The sequence below is a fragment of the Melozone crissalis genome, unplaced genomic scaffold (assembly GCF_028551555.1).
Source record: "Melozone crissalis strain CALT ecotype California unplaced genomic scaffold, PUWL_Pcris_2 ptg000007l_1, whole genome shotgun sequence".
NCBI lineage: Eukaryota > Metazoa > Chordata > Aves > Passeriformes > Passerellidae > Melozone > Melozone crissalis.
This window is the reverse complement of record NW_026535785.1, coordinates 2,067,633-2,089,126: the sequence shown is the minus strand read 5'-3', so window position 1 is coordinate 2,089,126 and position 21,494 is coordinate 2,067,633. Positions and strand designations below refer to the sequence as shown.

The following is a 21,494-nucleotide window of genomic DNA, read 5'->3' as shown; positions in this document are numbered from 1 at the left end:
CATCACCTGGCTGCTGCAGCACCACTTGGATCCCATCTGCTGTCCCCAAGGACACAGCACTGCTCTGCTGGGAAGGAAGGGATGCCTTGAGGAGAGGAGCTGGAAAACAAAGCCTTGGAGCAGCCCTGGCCCCAGTGAGGTCTGCAGGGGGACATTTCACTGATCATCAGGAGGTCACCTGCAGGACAGCTGGGCCAACGGGGGAAAAACTAAACTGGGACATTCCACAAAGGCAAAACTACAGTGAACATGGAAAAGGAAGAGGTTTCTGTGAGTGTATCTCACAGGTAAGGCAGGAAAGGATTCCCAGGTTTTTCCAGCCATCTCAGAGCTGCTGGTGCACTTTACACTGCCTGCAGATCTCACAGCAGGAACTGCAATCCCTCTTCCACACCAGGAGGAAAACAGGAACACAAGCTGGGATGGGATTTATTGAGCAAAACAAGGTGATATAACCAAGTGAGTTTATTGTAGGAACACCTGGAGACACGTCCTGGCCCCAGTGAGGAATCTGGGACCAGAGAACCATTGTCATGTGCAGTTTGTCCAGACAGACCCCAGACAACTTTGGAACAACAGAGTCAGTGTTGTACAGCCCAGAACAAGTGCTTGGACAGCAATCCTGTTCCTCAGGAGCCTCCCAGAGCATTCCCAGGAGTGCCAGCAGCAGATCCAGAGCATCCATCCAGGATGGTCAGCCCAGAGCTGGGAAAGGCTGGAGCCAGGATGGACACGGGGCTGAGCTCAGCAGGGCTGGCCACTGCTCCCAGCACGTTCCTTCCCTCCTGGAGCAGCCTCAGGACGTCTGGATGGGATCTTCATAGAAAGTCTTGGCCATGGCATGAGCCACCTTGAGCACCTTCTTGTCCTTGGCCTCGGGGCCCATGTGGCTGCGGGCCAGCCCCAGCCAGTACTGCTCTGTCCTGGCCAAGTACTGGGCCTGGGCCTCCCCAGGCTGCACTGCTGGGTGCTGCTGCTCCCCTGGCAAAGACAGGGACACACAGCTCACACACAGCTCACACACAGCTCACCAGGGCCACAGCAGCCAGGCCACGTGGGGCTGAAGGTAACAGCCTGAAAATCTAGCAGCAAGCAGGAAAATTCGTCTTTTGTTCCAAGAGCAATGTGTTAGGAAAGCTGCTTCTGCTGGAAACTCACCTGGATGCCAGGGAGACCTTCAGGCTCCCACAGAACCAGGCACTGCACTAAACCCCACTTTAGGGTAGTATGGAGACAGCATTTATTAGTAATTACCTTCCTCATCTTCACTCTCCTCTTCAGAGCTCTCCTCTTCTTCTTCCTCCCCTCCCTCTGCACCTTCCACATCATCATCCTCCTCTTCATCTGACTCTGACTCCTCCAGCCATTCCTGGGTTTCTTGGATGAGAAAGGAAAGAGAAGAGAGGCACAGAAAGAGAATTAAGGTCCAAAGAGAGAATGAAGATACAAAGAGATAACCAAGGCACGAAGAGCTAACCCCAGGTAATGCCCTGCAGGACCCAAGCCCTTCACTGCCCTGAGACACTGGGGACAGGCAGGAGCATCCCTGCTCCCTGGAGGAGTGGACAAGGCTGGCACAGCAGGATTCCCAGGATGGCCCATGGCACCACAGCTCTGTTTACAGCTCTTGGATTTCCACAGAGCAGAGCTGACTGTACAGTGACCCCAAAGCTCTGGCCCACATAGTAAGACACTTTTTCCCATCCAGAAAAAACCTCCACTCAAAGGTTTTCCACCAGCCCTGAGGAAGCCCCACAGTTGTTTTCTCCCGCAGTGTTGCTGCCCTGAAGGCACAGGCAGAGCTCCCAGCACAGAGCTTACTTGGATCCATCTCCAGCAGCACCTTCCACTGGTCCATCCTGTGCAGGTCGATGCTGTGCAGGTCACTGAGGGTCACCTGGCGGTCGCCCACCTCGAACATGCCCCCATACACGTAGAGCACCCCGTGCTTCACTGCCACCATGGCACTGGAGCGTGGGCACGGCTCCACGGGCTGGCCCAGGGCTCCACCTTCCTCCTCCTCCTCCTCCTCCTCCTCCTCCGAGCCAGACCTGTCCTTATCTTCTGCAGCTCCAGGGATGACCTGCTTGATGGTCATGACGGTGCCATCCTCTGCCACCACCTCCTTGACGATCTCCAGGGGGCCCTGGGGAGGCGGCAGCCGCAGCTCCTCCCCTCCAGCAGCCTCGGCCTCAGCCTGTCTGCCACGCCTGCGCTTCCTCCTCTCTGACTTGGGGCCCTGAGAACAGCAATTGAGGAGATTTTGTGGGATTGCATGCAGCTACCAGCAGTTCATACAGCCAGCACGGAGGGAAGGAACAGTTCCTATTTTTCACCACAATTTAAAGTCTCGAGTGATCAGTGCAGTTCCTCCTACAGCATGAGCTTCTCCCAGCCTACAACAAGGAACAGTGAAGATCCTGGAGAATCCAGAGTGTGGAATTGCTCTCTCTATTAAGAGAAGAGCAGCTCTCCTGCTCCCAGGTGCCACAAACACACAAAGGCCTCTGTTCTGTGACAAGGGAAAGTACCCCACGATTTCCTGAAATCACAACAATTGCCGGGTGCTAAATTACAGCCCATTACCAGGCAGCACTCCAGGTCTTGGAAGAACTCTCTGAAAGGGCTGGAAAACAATCAGTTTGGGAAGGCTGAAGCAAGCAGCTGAGTGGCTGTTTGCCTGTTATTATGGGATTGACTTCTCCATTTGGAGAACAAAGCCAGGAAGGGGCAGGGGGAAGGAGAAGCTGAACCGGGTTTGCACCTCCCTTGGCCTGTGAGAGTGGTTCAAACACAATCAAAGAGCTGAGCTGAGCTCTGAAGCTCTTGGAGCCAAGGTTAATGTTTCATCTCTTCTGGTAGCTCATCAGCACTGGGGAGAAAAGGGAAGGGTTTGATCCCAAAATCTTTTCACAGCAGCTATGAATGAACTCTGCTCATGTCAGACTCATCTGGCCTGGAGAGGGCCTTCAGCAAAACACCAGAGATGTGTTTTCAAGCTACTTTGCTTCATTTTGCATTCCACAATAATGGGGCAGCCTGATTCAGGCAGGAGAGGGATTGCTCAGGTGCACCCTGAGCTACCAGAAATACAGGATTCCTTCAAAGAGAGAAAGATCCTTACTCCATCCCTGGAAGTGTCCAAGGCCAGCTTGGAGCAGCCTGGGCTCATGGAAGGTGTCCTTGCCCATGGCAGGGGTGGAATGAGAGAATCTTTAGGGTCCCTTCCCACCCAGACAATCTGTGAAATCTCAAAGAGGCCAAACCAGCCATAAAGGATGTGCCAGGTGATGAAATGAGTGAATTCTTTAACCCAGACCTTGAGCTGTGCAGGGAACCAGCGATTCTTCCCGATGTCATAGAAATAAATGTCATTGAAGAAGTCCCCCTCGATGCTCTCCTCCTCCTCCTCATCCTGCACCCCCCCAAACAGGAGGCAGCGGTTGTTGGGAGCAGCAGCCACAGCAAAGCCAGACCTGGGGCTGGGCTTCACTCCAGAGGGGCTGAGCCGGCTCCAGCTCCACCTGTCTGCAAGGAGAGAACAAAGGTGAGCAGCAGCACAGGAGAATCCTGCCTGGTTTGTGTATTCCAAGCTCTCAGAACTCCAGCAAGGAATTCTGATGCCATGGGAAGGCTGAGCTGGAACAGAGGCTGGACAGAGCTACAGAATAAAGCAGGGATTTATTGAAAGGATCTCCTCAATGGATCCACCTTGGGCAGCACAAGAGCCCAGCCAGGGCTGCACCCAAGGTGAACCAAAATGGTCCCAAAATGAATCCAGGATGAACCAAAATGGTCCCAAAATGAATCCAGGATGAACCAAAATGGTCCCAAAATGAGCCCAAGATGAACCAAAATGGTCCCAAAATGAACCTAAGATGAACCAAAATGGCCCCAAAATGAACCCAGGATGAACCAAAATGGTCCCAAAATGAGCCCAAGATGAACCAAAATGGTCCCAAAATGAACCTAAGATGAACCAAAATGGCCCCAAAATGAACCCAGGATGAACCAAAATGGTCCCAAAATGAGCCCAAGATGAACCAAAATGGTCCCAAAATGAACCCAAGATGAACCAAAATGGCCCCAAAATGAACCCAGGATGAACCAAAATGGTCCCAAAATGAGACCAAGATGAACCAAAATGGTCCCAAAATGAACCCAGGATGAACCAAAATGGCCCCAAAATGAACCCAGGATGAACCAAAATGGCCCCAAAATGAACCCAGGATGAACCAAAATGGCCCCAAAATGAACCCAGGATGAACCAAAATGGTCCCAAAATGAACCCAAGGTGAACCAAAATGGCCCCAAAATGAACCCAAGATGAACCAAAATGGCCCCAAAATGCACGAGCGCTCCCGGGGTCTCTCCCTTGGATCAGTTCTGCTCCATTTGCACCTTGCAGTTCATTGTCCCATTCCAGCTTCAGCCCCTGCAGTCCCACCCTGCTTGTTTTTCTCTCTCCAGCCCACGGTGTTTGTGCTCTTGGGGCTGAGATTGGGATCATTTGTCCTTGGTGCCCAGCTGGAGCAGGAATTGTTTTGTGTCCCTGCTCTGTGCACAGAGCTCAGCATCCCCTGATGTGAACCCAGACCCACACACTAGAGCAGCACAGAATGTGAAAAATAGAAAAGCCAAAGCCTGAGGCATCAATTCCATGCCCTGTTTTAGACACAGTCATGGCATCTTCAGGATATATTCAGAAATTTCTGGACCAAGGAGACTCTTGAAAGTGTCTGCACCTTTACTGGAGGGTGAATTCAGCCAAGGCCTGATCAGATGCAGCCTTCAAGCACCAAAAAATGTCCCTCAGTTATCCCATGGAGGCCTCCCACCTTCTATCAGTTCTCTCCACCTCTTCTGCCACCCTGCAGTGCTGCCTTACCCCCCAAAATAAACACAGATCCTCCCAAAAAGCTCCAGCCAGGCTTTAAAAGAGGGCTCAGCAGCAGGACAAGACTTGTGCTCTATCCCTCTGCTTTTCTCCAATCCCTTCTACTCTGACTTCAGAGCAAATCCCTGAAATGCAGGCTGGGAGAAGCAGTGCCAGGCCCTGTGCTTCTGAAGGAACTGCAATCCCAGCACGATAAAACTATAAATAGGAATAAAGCAAACAGGGCCTGGAGTCCAGACAGTGCTGGTGACCAACCCTCCTCCCCCAATCCCATCCCAGACAGCCAGGTTTGGAGAAATCAATCACAATTTTAACATTTTAGAAATTCAGCTCCAAGAAAATTGTCCCACTGCCTGAGTCAGGGAGGAAATCTCCTGAGGGAATTCCTATTCCAATCCAAGATAACCGAAGAGCCACCATGGATCAACCTGTCCCACCAGGACTGCACCCCATGGAATGGGCCCAGCCTGGAGCAGGAAAGAGCTGAGTGATTCTCCCTGTCCTTATCTCAATCCAGGAGTCTCCCATTGGATTTTCTCTCCTTTCTCCAGCTGGAGCAGCTTCAGCAGGTCCCTGGCACCCACCCAGGAATACCCCAGCACAGGAGAATTCTGCAATCCCAAAGATTTTCTGTTGTGAACAGGAAAGTGCTGATCAAAATGTCCCAGAAACAGGAATTTGGAAATGTTGTTTTAATTCCCTCCCACATACAAACTGGGGGAAAAAAAATCACTAAAATCTCTTTTCCTGCATTTCTTCCTGAGCCAACACTGGGGCACAGAGGTTATCACTGAGAGGGGAATTTGGTTCCAGGATTTTTGGTGTGTTATTCCAAGGAAGGAGAGGATTTGCATTCCCAGGGCAGAGCTCACCTTCCTCCTTGCCTGTCCCTTCAGCCTTCAGCAGGAACATGTCTGTGTGCAGGGTGCCTTTGTCCACATCCTTCTTGATCCTCTGCAGGGAAGGGAAACACAGAGATGCTCAGGAAACAGCTTCAGTGGCCAAACCACAGAGGGATCCAACTGGAAATGCAAACACTGGCTCTGGGCAAGGAGAGGCCCCTCTGGAGCACCAGGCACCTCCAAACCATGGGATTCAAAGCAGGGATTCTCCCTGGGATGTGCCTGAATTCCTGCCTGTAGCAGCAGGAAGGGCTCCTCAGGCTGCAGCATGGATTTCTTGGGATGCATGGAGACTGTGGGATGCAGGAATTCTGGCACCCAGAGCAGAATAAATTGTCACAGGGTTTGCAAACAAAGGAAGGGTGGGCAGCACTGAGGAAGCAGAAGAGCCAAGGTCCTGCCTTTTACTCTGCCCCAAATAGGACCAGCTGCTCTCAGGGCTGATTTAACTCCTGTAAAAGGAGAATTCCCACCCCCAGTGGGACATGACAACTTTCCAGGGCCTGCAAGGCCCTCTGGGATTCTGGCCTGGATGTTGAGCAGAAGCTCTGATGTGCAGTGACCTCATGTGGCCCAACCCTGTGAGCAGCCCAGGCTGTGGGTCCCTGTCCCCCCCTGAGCCAGCACAGGAGGGACAGAGGTGACAGCTCTGTCCCCTGCAGCTGGCAGCTCTGCACAGCCCCGAGCAACAGGCTCATCCCCCTAAACAGCAGCAGAAACTCCACTCCCATCCCTACAAAAGGCAGCAGCCAGGATAAGGTGAAAGCTCAGCAGAAGCCATGAAATGCCTGATTTTCAGTGTGATTCCCCTGCTCCTCTCCCTGGATTCCAGTGCTCATGGCAACAGCAGCACCCCAAGGCAGCTCTGTGCCACACCACCCCAGGAGCTGTGCTAATAATGTCATTAGCCAGCCATCCTTCCTGCACTGCTTCCTTGCCAGTCCCTTCCTCCTGGGATCAGGAACTCTGCTCCCAGGATGGCAGCAGGGATCAGGAACTCTGCTCCCAGGATGGCAGCAGGGATCAGGAACTCTGCTCCCAAGGTGCCACCAGTGCACCCCAGGTCCAGCCCCCAGGGAGATGAGCTCCATGGAGGCCACAAGATGCAGGAATTTTGGCACCCACAGAAGAGAAATAAATTGTCACAGGGGATTAAAACAGACTGGGTGCAGCCCTCCCCTGCTGCACAGCTGTAGCTGGCAGGTTCTGTTGTGCTGCAGGGTATCCAATTCCTGGGACTGGTGTTCAGTTTTTAGAGAGAGGAGAGGGAAGTGTTCTCCAGGCACTGCACAACCCCAGCCAGGTGAAGTGTGAGGAGCACAGCACTGCCTGAGAGGCAGGAGAGCAAACCCAGAGAGCAGCTGGCTCCCAACCATCCAAGCTGCGTGGAAAATCCACATTCCTCTCTCCTGAAAAGCTCCCTGTAGTAAACACACTGTGAGTGCACCATGACAAAGCTCCCTGGGCCCAGAGAACTCCCCTGAGGTGCAGTGGGAGTCACTTTTTGTTGTCACAGACACTTCCAGCTGCTGGAGAGATCCATCCCCTCCCAGCCAGGACAAGCCAGCCCTGAGCAAATCCTTCCATCACTCACAAGAGGTTCCTGCTCCCCCCTTGTTTTCCAGTTCAAGGTGTTTGTTTTCCAGGAAAATCTGGCTGGGGTACCCACAGTGGGCAGCCTGAGCTTTGCACAGGCAGGGACAGTGGGGAGGTGCAAGAGCTTTACAGGCAACAGCTGAAAATTCCACTCCAACAGACTGCAAAGGAACTGAGGCACAGAGAGCTTGAGGGGTGGAATCAGGATTCTCCAAAATTGCCTGATAGGAGATGAACAGTGTTCAAAACCATCCAAATAGCAGAACTGCTCAGCAGGCAGAGCTACAGAGGGACCAGTCCCACCAGTCCTCACAATTCAGGCTCTTGCACATCTCCCAGCAAATCCACTTCAGCTTTGTGACAAATGCCACTAAAAAACCCCAAAACAACAAAACCCCCACAGCCCAGCCATGCCTGGCATCCCAAAGCCCTGCCCACGTGTAACTCCAGCCCTCCCCTGGCCTGTAGGCTGCACCTGCAAGGTGGAGCAGCAGCAGCTCCAGCCCCTCTGTTGCCTAGCAATGGAGCTTGAGCCAGCCCAAAATGCAGCTCGCTGCAGCAAGCCCCATCCCCAGCACAGGGAAGGGCTGAGGACATCTTTAGGCTCAGCAGGAGAGCAGGTCTGAGCTCCTCTGGGCATTGGGAGGTCTGTTCTGGGCAGGGCTGGCAGCACCCACAACATCCCTTCTGTAGGAATTGCAGAAATTGTCCTTATCACCCCCAGGCTGCTGCTGAAACAGAACAGAGACGCCATTGTGCTGAGAATCCTGCTCTCTAAAATATCAGGCACCAGCACCTCAAGGCAGTCACACCCAGGGCTGGAAAGCTTCTTTTTCAATTCACCATCTGCAGCCTGGTTTGCTCAGGAAAATCCACAGCAAAGCTGTGAGGGGACCACGGTGCTGGCCCTGCTCTGCAGGTCCTGCAGTGCCCCACAAAGTCACTCCATCTTTCCTGCCTTTATTTCCCAGCCAGGAAAGAGACTTTTTATCAGGTGCCATGAAGGGAATTCAGCCCTGGACTGACATGTTATTGAGAAGAGACTCTCCACATCACTTCTGCAAGTTCAGGGAATCAAAGCAGGCCCCAAAACACTTTCTGCCTTCCCAGCTCCCTGCCCATCCCAGGACAGCAGTCCTGCCATGTCACCACCCTCCTCCAGCAATGTGACAGCCAAATGATGTCCCTATTCAAAAAGAAGAGCTATTAGGATTTTCCTCCCCTCTTGCCTTCAAAATTTCCCATCCCGTGTGTGATTTAGTCCTGCCTCTCCTTGGAACACTCTGCATTTGATGAATGGTGCTTTGCTTGGATATCTGCCTGGTTTCAGATGTAGAAATGTCTTCAGACTCCCCAAAATGTCTTCACAGCAGCCCTGACTGGAGTATCTGCCCCTGTAAGTGGAGACAAGGAGTGAGTCCTCTCCTGTAGCTGCCCAACTCCAATTAAGTTTTGTTTTCTCCATGTCTACCTTCTCCCAGGAGCATCCCAGGCAAACACATTTTCTGCACTTCAAAGCAAACCCAGACACAGCTCCAGAATCAGCTCTAAGTGAAGACACAATGAGAATTAAATAGCCACACATTAACAGAAGTGGGTCTCTCCTAGAGGGGCCATATCCTGCTGAATTTAATTTTCAGGAGCATGCTGAAGGCTGCAGAGAAAATTCTGCTCAGAGCTTTGGTCAGTTTGTGCTACAAAAGCAGAGCCTGGCAGGAATGGCCCATCAGAGAGAAGCACACAGAGCTCTCCACATGACAAAGCAAGGAGATTTTTAACATCTGTGAAAAATGTCTTGTTTTAATGGAATGTCTGTTTTGCTTTAATGGAGTGCCTGCTCTAATGGAAAAGCTGCAGAGCACCTCATGTCGCAGACATTTTTTCATAGAAATCTTTTCTTTGGGATTTGTGCATCTTCTGGGAAGCTGAGGCCCCAGGAAGAGAATGTAAACAATGACTATCAGCTGCTGTGAAATGCAATAGGATGCACCTGTGATTAGTTCATGTTCCATGTGTACAATTAAGGGCCAATCACAAGACCAAACTCAGAAACAGATTCCCTAAACACAGAACTTTGTTATTCATTCTTTTCTATTCTATTCTTAGCTTAGCAAGCCTCTGCAGCTTTTCTCCTTATTCTTTTTAGCATAGTTATAATGTATTATATATCATATATCAATAAATCCAGCCTTCTGATCATCATACAAGATTCTCATCCTTCTCTCACCCCAGTGACCTCATCAAGTCGCTGTAATACACCTCCCTCAGCTCCCATCCTCACCCAGTGCCCTGCCAAAGGCTGAGGGCAGCTTTGCATCCCCCCATCCTTTCTCCTTCATCTTCCCCGGCTCACACCAACCCAGAGCAGCAGTGGAACAGACCCAGCTGCAAACATGTGAGACTTTTCTATCTCCATGGGGCACCTGGAGCCCAGCAGCTGCCAGGGGAGCCCCAGAGCCAGCAGGGCAGCAGCTCCTGCTCCCTGCCCACCCTCAGGAGTGAGCACAGCACAGGAACGGAAGGGGACAAAGCCCTTCATGTGAGGAAGCCTCTGTGTCATTACTGCTGCTGAATCCAAGGCACATCTGATGAGGCAGAGCCCAAAGCTCAGGCCCTGAGGAGGCACAAATGCTTCTAAATATACAGAGACACCAACTCCCCTCTCTCTCTCCTCTCCCTGCTTCCCTCCTTTGTTCATTTATCCCCCTCAGAAGAACAAGGCGTCCTCCTCCCCTGCTGCCTTTCCACGGGAGCAGCAGGATCCAGGCCTCTGCCTCATTCCCAACATGAAAAGCTTTGGCAGGAGCTTCTGCTCAATGAAACACTTCCTTCCTGCTGCCCAGCATGGCCAGGATACCTGATACCTGCTCACTGAGGAATGTGCTCTCTGGTAAAAATTCCCAGGATTAACAGAGCAAGGAGCAGAGCTGGGGGGAGCCTGGTGCTCATCAAAAGCCTTTTTTGGCTTATTGAGTTTGCTCCCTCACCTCTGCCACTGATGGCACAAAATAGAAGTCTCTTGGCAACTGCTGCTTTTAACCTGCAAGTGCTGAAGCACAAAGGAATACCTGAGAATGCTTTAAGTTGCCAAAAAAATGTCATTTCTCCCAGCTGCTTATTCCTCCCTCAGTGACATCAATTCCTTCTGTTGGATAAGAACAGCAGGGAAAATAAAGAAATCATCTGAACCAAGATTAGCCCCTCAATCAGCAGAACAGCACGAAAAAAAGGCAGAGTGAGAAGATGTAAATGAGAAGATGTTCTGGTCCCCAGCCTGTGGACAACACCTGCCAGCACAGAGAGTCCCCTACCTGCTTGGAGTAGCCCCCATAGATGATGATGTTGCCCTCAGGGGTGGGAATCATTTGACAGCCAGACCTTGGAGCAGGCCCCATCCCTGCAGGAGCCAGCTTGCTCCAGGTGAAGGAGTCCAGGTTGAAGGTGTACACATCATTGTAGTAGATGAAATCTCTGCAGAGAGCACATGGGGACACTCAGGACAGGATAAAACAGCATTTCAGGACAGGATAAAACAGCATTTTGCTCACAGCCCCCACTTCTACAAGACAAGGATCTGACAAGATTGAGAGGCTAAAAATGCTGGACTGAGCTTTGGCTACAAGCTGCTACAGTGCTACAAGGATTTCTCCCACACCTGAAGACTTTAAATCAAGATCCGATCCCTTTTCTTTCTAACACAAAAATCCAGTTCAGTCCCAGTCCTGCTGAGGATAACTCCCATTCACACCCAGATTTCTGTCACGGGTGAAATTTTGTTGCCTTTTTAAAGGAGGACTCAAACTCCCAGGCACCCCAGCAGCCCACCTTGCACTCTCATGGAAACCTCCAAAGATGATCAGCTGCCTTTTGCACGCAACCATCCGATGTCCACTTCGTCCAGAGGGCCCTCCTGGTGCCCTGAAACACAAAGAAATTCCATTTCTCAGCAAAATCCCCTGCCCTGGTAGTGCCTCAGGCCATTTTTACTGCAGTCACTGGCAGCTGAGCTGGCTGAGCTCAGCCTCTCCTGGAAATGGGCACCACTGGGAACGTGGCTGCCTCAGCCCATGGCTGCTCTTCCCCAGGACAGGATGGATGCTCTTCCAGGAACTCTTGGGACTGCACAGGCAGTTCTATTCCTAGAGATAAACCACCCTAAGAGCACCCAGAATCTTTCCAGCGATGAGTCAGGAGCTGATTCTTTAGCAGAGTTTAATGAACAGCACTTCACAATTGCAGGGAAGACACTCCAAACTGAGATGTTTTCTCCAAGCACCAAGAGACAAAGCCTGGCTCTGCCATCCCCCTCCCTCAGTGCCTCAGGAAATCAACACCACCTTCACTCATCCACCTGCAGTTTGGGTATGACTCCAAACCAGTGAAAACACTCCATGAATTACCCAGATTTCCTCAAGAACAAAGGCACTGCAGCAAAACAAGTCGTCGTTGTCAGCATGATCCCACTGAAGGAGGCAGGGATAGATGGGGTGTTGGGAAGGAATTCCTCCTGGCACTGGTGCCCACAGGGCAGGGATAGATGGGGTGTTGGGAAGGAATTCCTCCTGGCACTGGTGCCCACAGGGCAGGGATAGATGGGGTGTTGGGAAGGAATTCCTCCTGGCACTGGTGCCCACAGGGCAGGGATAGATGGGGTGTTGGGAAGGAATTCCTCCTGGCACAGGTGCCCACAGGGCAGGGATGGATGGGGTGTTGGGAAGGAATTCTTCCTGGCACAGGTGCCCAGAGCAGCTGGGGCTGTCCCTGGATCCCTGAAGTGCCCAAGGCCAGGCTGGACAGGGCTTGGAGCACCCTGGGATGGTGGAAGGTGTCTCTGCCCATGAAAGGGGAGGAATGGGATGGGATTTAAGGTCCCTTCCAACCCAACCCATTCCATGACTCTGTGGCTCACTCCATGACCCTACACACTCAAAAACAGCCACACACTCCTGTTCAGCTCTCCCAAGCTTTCCTGACCTTTCAGTTAAATGTGCAGCTTCCATTTCCAGGAACAAGCAACACCCCCTCCATGTGTCCCATCCACAAGGCTCCCGAGGAGCTGGGCAGCTGGACACCAACCCAACATGGATCCACCCTCCTTCCTCCTCCTTCACCCCCAGCATCACACAAAGACAACAAAAACAACCCCAACAACTTTCCAACAGGCAGCTCTAGGCCAAAGAGGGTTTGCTGTGTGTTCTCTGCCCCCATGGATGAACCCATCCTGTTTTCCCTCACTGAGGAGTCTCCCAAAGCTCCCAGCTGGCACCAGAGCCCAGCCAGACTCCCCCACCAGGCAGCCCTAAGGTGTGGAAGTGATTGCACAATCAGGGCCTCAATAAATAAAGCTGAAAACAGCAGCAAAACCTAAAGCCACAACCCCTGGCCACACCTGGAGTGGCAGCAGGGAGCTGGGAATGTGGGGATGGATTTCTGTGGAGAGAGAAAATGAGGGCCCTTATCCACCATGGAAAATGACAACCTCACCCTGGTGATAATGAGAAACTCCACCAGAAGAGCAGCATTTGGGGAAGACTGAATTAATATTGATTGCTTGCACTCTTTATTCTAACAGAGAGGAGGTTTTTCCAAGCATTTACTGGATCTTTAAGTATCACCCTGCCGAACAGCACCTCTGGTATTAATTTCATCAAGACTTGAAATCATTATTTTCTCTTGCTGTAATAAAGCTCCTGTGTCATTACTCCAAAAGATGGCACTTTTTAAATCATCTTTTTATTTTTTAAAGGGGAGGATGAATTAAACCCAACATGAGCACTAAAATCCTGTTCTCAGAGAATATCTTGTGCCTTGTTTCTCAAACAGGTTTCCTCTGAGTTTAAAATCAATAGAAGTTTATTTATTGATGTGTTTTAATAAAGCTCCCACCCATGCAGATTTAACTCCAAGGCACAAATGGCACAGTCAGGCAAGAGTTGCAGTGATGCAGAACCTCATTCCCACTCCAGGAGGAGCTTCCTGCAATTTGTTTTCCCAAACACAAACTCTTCCCTTTCACCTGTTCCAGTGCTCCTGGTCCCAAAGCAACACTTTGGAAATGGCTTCCCAGACTTTGTGATTAATGCTCTCTTTCATGGGGTTGACACCAGAAGGCAGACATGTAGGAGGGAGCTGTGAATTCTCCAGAATTTTTTTTAAAATAGATGAAAAACTGGCTAAGGACTGGCTCTACACATGTACAGCATGAGGCTGAGCTGAGCTGCTCCATAAAGAATTTTCTTTTGCCTGTGGAGTTACTGTGGGATTTGTAGTAACAAATCAGAGCTGAATTCAGCCCCCAGATTCATGAATTACTTGTCCCAGTGGCTACAGGCTGCAGGTGTTGCCTCTTCATCCCCAGGATGCTCAGGAGAAGCTTGGGAGTGCTCAATAATAATAAAAGTGGGGATGAAGAGAACATTCCATCACAGGGCACCTGAGGACAGAGCACTTTTATCCTGCAGAGGAACTGAACTCAGGGTTTGTGTTGTTTTACACCAGTGGCACACACAGATCCTGTCCCCTCATGTCTGGACACTCAGAGGTGGAAACAGAGAAGGGAAAACACAACTGGCACAGAGCCCAAAATCCTCAATTCCACCCCCTTGCAAAGTCAATGCACTGTTGTACACCTGCATCCTGATCTACCAAAGAACAAACTCATTTCTGGGCTGACCATCCACCTGATTTACACCAAAACACCCTTTTCTTTAAGCACCTGGTGGGGCAGGACCTGATTTTCCTGGTGAGCAAGGAGAGGCATCCATCACACCCAACCCCATGCTGGGCCATCCTCCACTGCAGGGACTGCTCCAGTTCAACAGACACTGGTCAAACTGGGAAATTTCCAGCAGCACATGCCAGCAAATCCTACAGGGAGCATCAGCAGCACTGCAGAGTGTCAGTGAAGGGAGCTGCAGGGCAGGGATGTGGCAATTCCCAAGCACAAGCCCCAGGGATGCTCCCTGCCCCTCCCTGAGGGAGGGCACTGGGACTCACAGAGCTGACTGGGAATGTTCTCTCCAGGAAGGAATGAGGCAATTAGGTTAAAATATTGCTGCTCCAAGGCAGGGTAACAACCAGTTCATGGACTGAGGAAACCTCAGGCATCACACACACAAGATAAGGTGGCTGCACTAAGTCAAAGTCAGCTGCTGGCACGGCTTCTAACGGGCTGGGATTTGCTGTGTTTGGATCATCTTTGTGCATGCAAAATGCAAGGAAAACACAGCTAAATCCTGCTAAATTTAGCAACTTTTAACTCTGTCAGGCAGCCTGGCACCACTGTGCTAGGAGAAAATGGAGCTGCACTTCCCCAGCACAGCGAAGTTTTCAGAGTTAGGCAAGGTTTTCTCTTCCATTCAGAATCAATACCTACTTTGAACACCTAAGGGTGTAAATAAGGGTTGAAATGGGATCAACCTGGACAGACTTGGTGCTCCCACCTGAAGGAAGAACATGGAGCTCCCAAGTGACCAAAAGCTGCTGCTTTTCTCAGTGCACTTTGAGGGTGACCTGGAGCTCCAGCCCACCCAAAGCTGTGTCCTGGTACAAGACAATCCCAAAATCCAAGAGGAAGCCAATCCCAAACTCAGACCCAAATCCAATCTCCTGCCTCTCAGTCCACTGGATGTCACTAGAACTCTTCTCTCATGCAAATACAAACAGGAGCAGCCAAAGCAAGGAGCCAAAGGTTAAAGAAACATCAACACAGGACTTTGGGCCAGATCCACTGAAAACATTTACACTTTCACTCCTGTCAAAAACTTTTGGCACCTGTTTCCTTTGACAGGCCTGACTTACTGGCTTGTTTATCCTGAGGAATCTCAAGGCAGCAAATGCCAGGGTAGATACAAAGCTGGGTAGATACAAACTGGATTCTCCAGTGGTGTTGAAATTGGGAGACCTTGTACAGCCCCCAGTGGAGAAGCCCAGGAAAACAGAGCAGCAGTTTTGGACATCTGCACCTGCCAGGGTTGGGAGCAAAGAGCTGCTCATGATACTCTTCCCTTCAGTTAAGCAACATCAAGGCAAACCCACACCCCAAAAATCAGGATTGAAATAAACCAGCTTTGGTCTCAACACACTTGGAACACATCTCTCAATTCCACTTCTTTCTAGGGTTGTCTTCTCCAACCCTCTGTATTTAAAGGAGAGCTGGGAAATCACAGCACTGAACCACGAATCAAACTTGGATCACACTGGCACAGCTCCTCATGAGGCCAACAGCAAGGAGTCACTGAACACCAGGATCTCAGGGATCAGAAATCCAAATCTCTTGGCAAAAGAATGAGGGCCCAGCACTTACTTGATCTGCTCCCAGGTCTTGGTGGCCAAGTGCAGGACCCAGAGATCTTTGTAGTGGTAGAACTGCTCCCCGTTGGGAGAGGCAAACTCGCCCCCAAAGATCCAGAGCTGCCCCCCAGCCGTGGGCACCACAGCTGCCTGCAGGACAAGGGACAGCTGGGTCACAGAGGATTCCAAACCAGGCACACAACTCCCCCAGTGCCAAACACACAGCTCCACATCCCAGGGAACAGCAGCAGCAGCTCTCTGGGGCTGAGGGAAGGAGAATTTGGATTTAAGTGTTCAGCACATCTTCCCTAGAGCAAGGGAAAGGTGCCCTGGGAGCTGGGCTCTTCCCAGCTCCTGGGGGAAGTTCAAAGTCACCAAGGAAACCTCTTGGGATTAATGCAACAAAAATTGTTCAACTCTCTCTGTTCAAAAGCAAACTAAAGAAAGAAAACAACAAAAAAAACCACCCCAAATACAGAAGGAAATGTGCAGCATTTGGACAAGTGGAGAGACTGTTGCTGCTTTGATTGTGTCATAGCAGAGAGGGATTTTTATTTTTTTTTTTTTTCACAGAGTAGCACCAAAACACCTCTGGCATGCAAGATGCCAGTTAAAAGCAGGGAGAAGAGCAAGACTCCACTTCACTGAAGTTATCTGTGGTAGGACCAAGGAAAAAGGAAGGAATCCCAAGAAGGAAATGCTGTGGCTGTGCAAATTTCAATTTGTGTTTTCTCCAGGGTACCCATCACAGCTCAGCATTGGGATAATGCTCTCCTTCCTCACAAGATTTCATTCCCTGCCTGTCTCTCCCAGCAAAAAAAAAAAGATTTTTAGCCCCACACAGGACCATGCTCTGCCATAAACCAGCCCAAACATGAAATGATTAATTAAGAAAATCCAGGGTGTTCTTTCAGGCAGGATTTGTGGGAACATGAAGTTACCTAAACAAAGGGGATGTGTGCCTGAATTCCAAGGGCATCCAGTGCTTAAAAGCTTCAAGGGAAGGTTTATGCAACAGCCTGCTCATACTTGTGGGTGACCTTTCCAAGAGCTCGCTTGAAATTCATGACAAAACCAAACCTTTTTCCTTGAGCAACTGCCAAAACCTGTCCATAGCTCCTCTCACCTCAGCTCCAACAGTGAACTGTGTGTCAGAGACCAGGGATGACAAATAAACCTAAAAACATGCACCTAGCAGCCACAGACACACTTCTGCTTAGCTCTGAGCTATGCACTAAATACAAAGCCACAAGGAAGACAAACCAACTCATGAGGCTGAACTGTCCCTTGTGAAACCATAATTAATTATCAGACAGGAACACTGCTGAGGCAGGACTCCTCAGTTTATTGTTGTTGTAATCCAGCTGCAGCTCCTGAGCTCTCCCTTTGGATTGAGCAGCTCGACAGCCACCTGCTGGTTGCTGGAACGTGGCCTCTGAAACCAAGCTCGACTTTACACGGCACAAAGCAGCCCAAAAATCAAGGCAAAACCTTCAATTCAAGGATGCACAGCTCAGAGCCAAAACTGGCACTTATAACAAAGGGATATGAACCTAACTGGGGTGCTGGATCTTACCAGGGAGCTTTGGGATGGGTAGGAAAAGGACATTCACATCCTGTATGGCAGCTTTGGGAAGGCACCAGTCACCCACTGGCTGCAGCAGGTAAGAAAATCCCTCAGCTGGTGAGGGCCAAAGACCTGCAAAAAATACAAGTCTTTGGTCCAGGTTGTGCTGTGCAGGTGTTCACATGAAGTAAACAAACCCAAACTCCTCATCCTCACAAGCAGCCAGTGACCTGGATCTGCAGAGAGGTGCACAAGAGCCCAAGTGCTCCCTGCTGGCAGCAGTGGCAGTGGCTGGGGTGCTCATGGATGAGGGCTGTGGCCATGAAGGGAACAATGGATTTTGGGCAAATTCCAGTTTGAAAATTCAGGGCCCCCTGGGATTACGGATTTGAGCTGGTCCTTGTACAATACAGTAAAAGAATTAAATTCTGAGGAAGAATCTCCCCCCTGGCTCTGCCAAATCAACAGACACAACCCCAAATCTTCATTCCACACTCAACACTGCCAGAGGACACCCAGTGACCAGAGCACCTTGGACAGAAAAGCTGAACTGACACCACTGGCAGCCCATTATGAGGAGAACAAAGAGAGCAAAGAAACCCTCAGGAGGTGCAGAAATTCAAGCCCTCCTCCCAAATCTCCCTCAGAACAACCCCAGCTGCTGTTCTGGCAGCCAGAGCTTTACCTGGTGGGCACAACGCCTCGGGGGTGGGTTGGGGATGTCCAGCTTGGCCCAGCTGTTCTTCCTGATGTTGTAAATGTACAGCTCATTGTACAGGTAGGTCTGTGAGACAGGGAGGGAAACAGCAGCTCAGCTCAGCTCAGCCTAGCCCAGCTCAGCTCAGCTCAGCTCTGCACAGGGGATTTGGGGCGAAGATTGCAAAGCACAACCTCCTCAGAGGGCAGGGAAGGAAGACAAACCAGCTCCTGCACTGCACTGGGAGGCAGCAACTCTTCCACTGGGCTGGAATGTTCCTTCCCAAACCCTTGGTGAAGGCTTGAGGTATGAGGATTTAAAAAGCTGGAGCTTAACACAGATGTTCAGGTTAAAGCTGCGTAACTCCAGAGCAAAGAACAGCTCCAGGTGGTAAAAAAAGCAGAATTAGTTCAGCTCATCACACTGGGTAACTCTGAGGTGGCCAAATATCCCTGCCAGGCTGGAGTTTTGCAGTGCAGTTTGTCTCCAGGAGCAAAATAACCACTTGCAACCTGCAGAAATTCAGGAAAAAGAGTGTTCCTGAGTGCAGTAATTTGCTGCTGCTCCCATCTCCAAGGCAGCCAGCAGCAAAGGTGCAGAAATATCTTGTTTTGAGAAGGGCAAGAGATTCTTCACTAGTTATCCCAAATGAGGGGCAGATATGGCTACAATTAAGTCTGGAGAAATTATGAAGCTCTGAAATATTGATGCTGAGACAATCACTCTGACTCCTTAATGGGTTCCAGAGTGTCTCCTTCCTGCCAACTGCTCAGCCATGAGACAGAGCCATGGCAGAATTAAAAGGCTATTTTGCTCCCATTCAGGGACAAATACATATTTTATGACTCTGCCTTGAATTTCCCTTCAAATGAGACCCGTGCAAATTACAGGAAAAGGAGGGAGGGGGGAGGTAAAGAAAAAGAAAATGAAGTATACATTACTTTTTGGCCATTGAAATATTCACCTCCAAAAAGGATCAGCTCGTCTCTCTCGGGGTGAGCACAGAAGGAACAGTTCAGCCTGAAAGAAAAGAGGATGGAAAAAATAAAAAAAGATGTGAAAGTCCTTAAAACCCTGAATCTTGGAGCTTTTAACTCAGGCACCAGCACCTCTGCCCTCCAGCCCCAAAGGTCTCTCCATCATCTGCCAAATTACTGTGCTGTGATGTTCACCCCAGGGCTAAAAACTTCTCCAAAGAAATTAATTTCTTCCCAAACTTCCAGCAAGATGAATGGGGCACTGTCTGAGAGGCTCTCCTATTTCAGGAGCACACGTTACTCTGTGATTTAACTCCCCCTTTGACGTGAGCTCCTGAATTTTAATGCTGGGGTGGCAGGAACAAAAATGACTTTTATGAGGGCACAGAACTCTGGGCTGTCTCCTCTCCATTTATCTGTGTCATTATTCTGCACTTGCTGCTGGTCACTGCTCTCCTGAACACCCCAAGTTTCTGAACCCCACTTAACAAAGTGGTTTTCACCTCATGACACATCCTTTTGCCTCTGAATTCCCTTCAGCCCTCTAGTCCAAACCCAAAACTTCCTCTTCACTTTTATTTTCCCTCAAAGCCCTGAAATCTAACCCTGCTTTGCCTCTTTTGCTGATGTGATGGTTAAAAAGTGGATTTTGATGCCCAAAACCAGGCTTTTGGTCTCTTTATAACCATGAACTCAGGATTCCAGCTGTTTCATAACTCCAGATATCAGCTATACCTTCCACTCATGGGAAATAACTTTACATAAAGAAATTACATCAAAAGCACTCCCAAGTGGCAGCCAAAGCTTCACACAATCTCTCACCTGGGTGAGGGGGGTGGGCAGGATGACTCAATCACTTGGGTCTTTTTAGCATCCAAACTCTGGAATTCTGCTATCAGGGCTTCAAGATCCTCCTGGAAAGAAAAAGCCAGACATGAGCAGCTGGGCATGCACAGAAGCACACATGAAACCAGCACTCACTCCCATAGCTTCCCTATTTAAAAAGAAAAATAACTGCCCAAATATAACAGGAAACTCTTTTATATCCAGAGAAATCTTGCACATCTTTATTCCCTTTCAACTTCACTGAATTAAAACAAAAATTTGCCTCCCAAAACTGCTGACAGGCCAAAAGCGGAGGCAGGACTGCAGCCATGGGAGGTTCTGAGCCAGGGTCTCTCCTACCACCCCATTTCAGGTCACTTTGCTGAAGCTGTGCTCCAAGCAGGGATCTCCAAAGCCTGGGAATTGTGCAGCATGGAGCCAGCTCTCCCTGCAGCCAGGAGACTCCACAAGGACACCTTCCATGCCTTGGAACTTTGAATGAGGCCATTAACAGCACTTTTTACCAGGGAAAAGTCACTGCTTTGAGGCTTAAACACAAGCAGCCTCTCTAGGAGTGCGAGAAACAAAGGTTCTCATTTGCTTTTAGGGCCAGAAGAAAAGGATGAAGGGGATGGAAAGCAAGAAGGAGCCTTAAACTGTGTGACTGCTGTCACACACAAGGGATCGGAGGGGATTTAAACAAGATTCTGCTTGGAATGAGAGAATGAGGGACCTTAAATCCCACCCATGGGCAGGGACACCTTCCACAACCCCAGCAGGCTCCAACCCAGCCTTGGGCACTGCCAGGGATCCAGGGGCATCCCTGAAGTCCAACTTCAAGGAGCTTTGGACAAAGCTCTCGGGCACACTGGGATTTGTGGTATCTCCGCAGGGCCAGGAGCCGGACCGGATGATCCATGTGGGTCCCTTCCAACCCACGGCATCCTTCGCTTTCCCTGGGCAGCCCAGATTCCCGTTGGATTTGGTCTTTTGTTCCCAACGCTGCCCTCAACCTCCCCCTGCCCCAGAGCGGCCCCGCGCCCTCCCTGGCCCGTCACCTCCTCCTTCTTGGCTCGGCGGGACACCTTCTTCTCCATCTTGGCCAGCGTCTTCTCGGCGCCTTTCCCCTTCTTGTCGCGCTTGCCCTTCTTCCCCATGGCGGCGGGGACGGGACAGCCCGGGATTCCAGCGGGATCACTACGGGACGGGGCCGGGATACGCCGGGATCACTGCGGGATCACAGCGGGACGGGACCGGGGCGAGATCACAGCGGAATCACACCGAGATACCCCGGGATCGCACCGGGATTCCAGCGGGATCAGAGCGCGACGGGGCCGGGATACCCCAGGATCGCACCGGAATCACACCGGGCCGGGCTGCGATACCCCGAGATCACGTCGGGGTCACACCGGGATATCCCGGGGATTGCACCGGGATCACACCGGGATACCCCGGGCTCACACCGGGACCACACCGGGATCACGCCGGACCGGGATACCCCGGAAGACCCCGGGACGGGGCCGCTCCCTGAACCGCGAGGCAGCGCCCCCTGCCGGCCCGGAGGACGGACGGCGTTCAGGGGGCGCAGAGGGAGCGCTGTGAGGGCTCCGCGGGCTGCGGCCGCTCCGAGCCGGCATCAGGAGACCCACAGGGCCGGGGAGAGGGGTTCATACAGCCCCGCACACCGGCCAGCACAGCCCTGGCACGGCTCGGACACGGTGGGGTTGATGCCCGCCCTGAG

The 21,494-nt window shown here is 51.0% G+C and overlaps 1 protein-coding gene across 2 annotated transcripts; it reads right to left on the bottom strand.

The window, feature by feature from the left end:
• Positions 1 to 469: 469 nt before the first annotated feature.
• On the bottom strand, positions 470 to 21,110 carry KLHDC4 (kelch domain containing 4). 2 transcript variants are annotated; one of them, XM_054269547.1, is made up of 12 exons: positions 20,812 to 21,110; positions 19,751 to 19,842; positions 18,893 to 18,971; positions 17,940 to 18,038; positions 15,701 to 15,837; positions 11,221 to 11,313; positions 10,707 to 10,866; positions 5,770 to 5,851; positions 3,320 to 3,528; positions 1,822 to 2,239; positions 1,255 to 1,377; positions 470 to 981 (listed from the first exon to the last, which is right to left on the bottom strand). In XM_054269547.1, the coding sequence occupies exons 1-12, from the start codon at positions 20,908 to 20,910 to the stop codon at positions 797 to 799; spliced, it is 1,776 nt and encodes a 591-aa protein (XP_054125522.1). In that variant the 5' UTR covers positions 20,911 to 21,110; the 3' UTR covers positions 470 to 796. The 2 variants fall into 2 exon arrangements, with proteins under 2 accessions (XP_054125522.1, XP_054125523.1); XM_054269548.1 differs by lacking the exons at positions 17,940 to 18,038; positions 18,893 to 18,971; positions 19,751 to 19,842; positions 20,812 to 21,110 and adding an exon at positions 17,264 to 17,286.
• Between the last annotated feature and the right edge of the window lie 384 nt (positions 21,111 to 21,494).

Coding starts and splice junctions, on each gene's coding strand:
- KLHDC4 (XM_054269547.1), bottom strand. CDS start 20,910: ATGGGGAAGAAGGGCAAGCGCGACAAGAAGGGGAAAGGCGCCGAGAAG. Junction 18,972..19,750: donor TGCCCACCCCCCTCACCCAG/GTGAGAGATTGT, acceptor CTTTTCTTTCAG/GCTGAACTGTTCCTTCTGTG. Junction 3,529..5,769: donor AGGGACAGGCAAGGAGGAAG/GTGAGCTCTGCC, acceptor CTCTCCTTGCAG/ACAGGTGGAGCTGGAGCCGG.